The sequence below is a fragment of the Salvelinus namaycush genome, unplaced genomic scaffold (genome assembly GCF_016432855.1).
Source record: "Salvelinus namaycush isolate Seneca unplaced genomic scaffold, SaNama_1.0 Scaffold478, whole genome shotgun sequence".
In the NCBI taxonomy this organism is placed as follows: Eukaryota; Metazoa; Chordata; class Actinopteri; order Salmoniformes; family Salmonidae; genus Salvelinus; species Salvelinus namaycush.
The window spans coordinates 52,498-57,500 of NW_024061173.1; the positions used below are offsets into that span (position 1 = coordinate 52,498).

General features: G+C 45.8%; 1 protein-coding gene across 1 annotated transcript in view; it reads left to right on the plus strand.

Moving 5' to 3' along the window:
* The first annotated feature begins 444 nt into the window (after nucleotides 1-444).
* LOC120041567 (thyrotropin-releasing hormone-degrading ectoenzyme-like) overlaps nucleotides 445-5,003 on the plus strand; it is a 105,575-nt gene continuing 101,016 nt past the window's right edge. The window contains exon 1 of the mRNA XM_038986440.1: nucleotides 445-1,121. Coding sequence (XP_038842368.1) covers nucleotides 445-1,121 — 677 coding nt within the window. The remainder of the gene's footprint in view (nucleotides 1,122-5,003) is intronic.

Consider the following 5,003-nt stretch of genomic DNA (forward strand, 5'->3'; position numbering starts at 1 on the left):
TGAGGACCATCAGTAACAGCAGCATCAGCACCAGCAGCATCAGTCCCCGCGATGGATTGTGTTCTGTGCAACACTTTGTGTGCGCGGAGATTGAGGCCGTGAAGGCAGATAGATAACAATGTGGATAGCAGATTAAACTCAAACACTCGTGCTTGTGATTTAAACCTTGATTTCAATCTACCAGGAAAGTTGATTTTGGCCACTTTTATGATTCCGCGTCGCATTGCTACCGCCGGGCACTTCAACAGGGCATCAGCCGTGCTCATCTCCGCGACACATTTACGACTATTCTAAGTGGCAGCTATTACACCTGACTGATGACACTCTGTTATCGGGATTTCGTTTCCCTTTTGCGCCCGGACCCCAACCAAACCTCATATTCTGATTCGGCAGAGTATGTCTTTGGAGGATAAGCTTGGCAACAAGGGCTTATCATTCACTCCGATGGGGATAGAGGATAATAACATGAGGAACGGCAGAGGCCTGTCGGACCAATGGGCCGATAGCATGGTGGTTCGGCCCCGGACCACGGAGCGAAGCATCACCGTCCACAAGAAACTGGTCCTGGGGTTCGCCATCTCCATCCTCACCCTCATCGTCGTCACGGCCATCGCGGTTCTCCTCAGCGTCCGGTTCGAGGAGTGCGCCGGGGAGAGCAGCTCACGAGGGGCCAATGGCTCTAACGCCAAGTTCAACGGGTCACGGGATGGAAACGGGAACCACAAAGATGAAGAAGCCCAGCCGTGGAGACACCTCCGGTTACCGACATCTCTCCGGCCCCGGCACTACGACCTGCGTCTCTCAGTGAACATGGATAACTTTACATTCTCCGGGGAAGTGAACATTGAATTCGAGTGTGTAAACTCTACCAAATTCATAGTGCTTCACACGGACCGCCTCGAGGTGGAGAAAGTGGCGGTTTACTCGGATAATAAAAAACCCGGTGTCATGAGAATCCACCGCCAATTCCATTACCCAGGCAACCAGGTTTATGTGATCGCTTTACACAGGGAGCTGAAGCCCATGAGGACGTATAAAGTAAACATTACTTTCGACGCTCAAATAGAAAGTGAACTCCTGGGATTTTTCCGCAGCTCATATATTCTGCAAGGAGAGAGAAGGTAACCATTTACATTACAGTTACGCTATGCATCCACACCCCATGGCAAGATGACGTGTGAGTTAGCATTGTGTTTGTAGCCTGTACAGTCCACTAGCCTTATTTGTTCCCCCCCCCCCAAATGAAACGGTTTAGACATTATATTACAGAGTAGCCTTTGCTTTTGAACACGTTTTACGCTGTCATGTCTGGCTCTCAACCCAAGTGCCTACTACAAAGCAGTGTGTAACGCTGTCAGCTGAGTCCCACAGTAATACGCGCCCGTTTTGTGCTTCTAGCCCCTTTAAAACATGTTGTTATGTATCCGCTGATAACCAACCATTAGTATGTGTGATTAATGAGGGACTGCGCTAGCCTGTTCAACTCTGACACCCTCTGGTGGCATTTTCTAAATTAAGCATAACAATGTATAATACCCCGATAAAGTACGTTTTGGTTTCAAAACGATACGTCCTACAAAAGATACCAACAGCCTAGAGCAATGTTTGTGAGACAGGGAAACGGTGATTGTGAGACAGGGAAACGGTGATTGTGAGACAGGGAAACGGTGTTTGTGAGACAGGGAAACGGTGTTTGTGAGACAGGGAAACGGTGTTTGTGCGACAGGGAAACGGTGTTTGTGAGACAGGGAAACGGTGATTGTGAGACAGGGACACGGTGTTTGTGAGACAGGGAAACGGTGTTTGTGCGACAGGGAAACGGTGTTTGTGCGACAGGGAAACGGTGTTTGTGAGACAGGGAAACGGTGATTGTGAGACAGGGACACGGTGTTTGTGAGACAGGGAAACGGTGTTTGTGCGACAGGGAAACGGTGTTTGTGAGACAGGGAAACGGTGTTTGTGAGACAGGGAAACGGTGTTTGTGAGACAGGGAAACGGTGTTTGTGAGACAGGGAAACGGTGTTTGTGAGACAGGGAAATGATGTTTGTGAGACAGGGAAACGGTGTTTGTGAGACAGGGAAACGGTGTTTGTGAGACAGGGAAACGGTGTTTGTGCGACAGGGAAACGGTGTTTGTGAGACAGGGAAACGGTGTTTGTGAGACACGGAAACGGTGTTTGTGAGATCCCGAAAACGGTTCTCACAAAAAACGTTTGTAAATTCCAAACGATTTGAAAACAAACTGTTATGACCCATCTATGAAAAGCCTCCCTCTAACACGCACCTGTTTTGCTCTATGATGACGCTCACAAGCCACACAAGAGTCGTTAGAAGGTAATGGGTTCATCTACATATAAGACCATAGAAAATCCCAGGACATAGTTTCTATAATACTGTAATGGGTTCATCTACATAGAAGACCATAGTAAATCCCAGGTCATAGTGTCTATAATACTGTAAGGGGTTCATCTACATAGAAGACCATAGTAAATCCCAGGTCATAGTGTCTATAATACTGTAAGGGTTAATCTACATAGAAGACCATAGTAAATCCCAGGACATAGTGTCTATAATACTGTAAGGGTTAATCTACATAGAAGATCATAGTAAATCCCAGGACATAGTGTCTATAATACTGTAAGGGTTAATCTACATAGAAGATCATAGTAAATCCCAGGTCATAGTGTCTATAATACTGTAAGGGTTAATCTACATAGAAGATCATAGTAAATCCCAGGTCATAGTGTCTATAATACTGTAAGGGTTAATCTACATAGAAGATCATAGTAAATCCCAGGTCATAGTGTCTATAATACTGTAAGGGTTCTTCTACATAGAAGACCATAGGAAATCCCAGGACATAGTGTCTATAATATTGTAATAAACTCATGTAGTTTCTGTCACAACCTCCACACAGTCGTCACCGACTAGTTGGATATTCATTTCCCACTGAGCAAACACTTTCTGTACTTACAGCACTCTTATACATTACATTTGATAAAGTTTTTACTCGGTGGACCTCTGTCAATAAAACTCATGAATGTAACTGTTTGTCAAATAGTTTTTGCCTTGGTTATCATGATTTTTGTTGTCGTTGGCAAAACACGTCAATGGTGAGGCTACTGTAAATATGAGGGCAGACTAAGCAGATGAATGAAAGCAGTGAATTTCTGCTTTTTCACTGTGGGACCAATGGAGTTAAACAAGGAAACTATTTAAAGATAAACACTGACAAATGTATATTTACATGTGTTACTAATTATACTGTACCCCAATTGGCCTTTCATGCCCGATCACACATTCAGTCGATCTAGTCCTACTTCTGTTGATTTCTAAACCAACATGTTTCCTAAATTGATATTTGCAAAGAAGTGCCTTAGTGAATGAGTCTGTTTGTAGCTGCAGTGTTACTTTACATGGAGTAACATATTGACATCGGCAGTAATTTCAGAATCAAATGTAGAATAAATAGCCAGATAAGCGCTCTCAGCAGTAAGCCCTTCCGGGAGCCTCTGTCCAATATTCACATTCAGTGGTTGAACACAAACCGTGACAACGCTGCAGTCTGTTTTATTGGACTCATAACGCATCATCGTGTACTGTAGTGTTACGGCCACGTCCTCCTCAGACCTCACGCCATACAGCACCGTATCTGCAGGCCTCAATCAACCAAGGTACCAGGACCTTGTTCCATTGGTCAGTCAGTTATTCTATAAGACCCGTGCAGCAAGACCTTGTTCCATTGGTCAGTCAGTTATTCTATAAGACCCGTGCAGCAAGACCTTGTTCCATTGGTCAGTCAGTTATCCTATAAGACCCGTGCAGCAAGACCTTGCTCCATTGGTCAGTCAGTTAGAAGGTCAGGGCCACCCACATACAAACACACACACAGACACACACACAGACACAGACACACACAGACACAGACACACACACACACACACACACACACACACACACACACACACACACACACACACACACACACACACACACACACACACACACACACACACACACACACACACACGTTACACACACGTATTGACTGGACCGCAGTCAGTCAATAGGCCAATGGGTGTGTCAGTCTGGCCATGTGCTGCAGATACTGCCTGTGTGTGTGTGTGTATGTGTGTGTGTGTGTGTGTGTGTGTGTCATTTACCATGAGCAGTGGAAGTTGGTGTGTGTGTGTGTGTGTGTGTGTCATTTACCATGAGCAGTGGAAGTTGGTGTGTGTGTGTGTGTGTGTGTGTGTGTGTGTGTGTGTGTGTGTGTGTGTGTGTGTGTGTGTGTGTGTGTGTGTGTGTGTGTGTTAGCTTTATCTGACTTGTATCTGATGACTTGAACCACCAACTTCTGTTCTGTGACACTTCAAAATAACAAAGTGTGCGTCTCAAAGGGCATCCTATTTCCTTTATAGTGCACTTATTTTAACCAGCCATAGGGTCACTATTTCTAGAAATAGGGCGCCATTTTGTGAGCCACGCTGATCGTCAGTGTCATGTCAGGTTACCGTCATCTGAACTCTGCATATTGAACAAGGGCTCCCAGCAGCAGGTCGGTCACACAGCCACACGCCTAACAACACGCCTAACAACACACCTAATATCCACACGCCTAATATCCACACGCCTAACATCTACACGCCTAACATCCACACGCCTAACATCCACACGCCTAACAACACGCCTAATATCCACACGCCTAACAACACGCCTAACATCCACACGCCTAACAACACGCCTAACAACACGCCTAACAACACGCCTAACAACACGCCTAACATCCACACGCCTAACATCCACACGCCTAACATCCACACGCCTAACATCCACACGCCTAACATCCACACGCCTAACAACACGCCTAACAACACGCCTAACAACAAGCCTAACAACACGCCTAACAACACGCCTAACAACACGCCTAACAACAAGCCTAACATCCACACGCCTAACATCCACACGCCTAACATCCACACGCCTAACAACACGCCTAACAA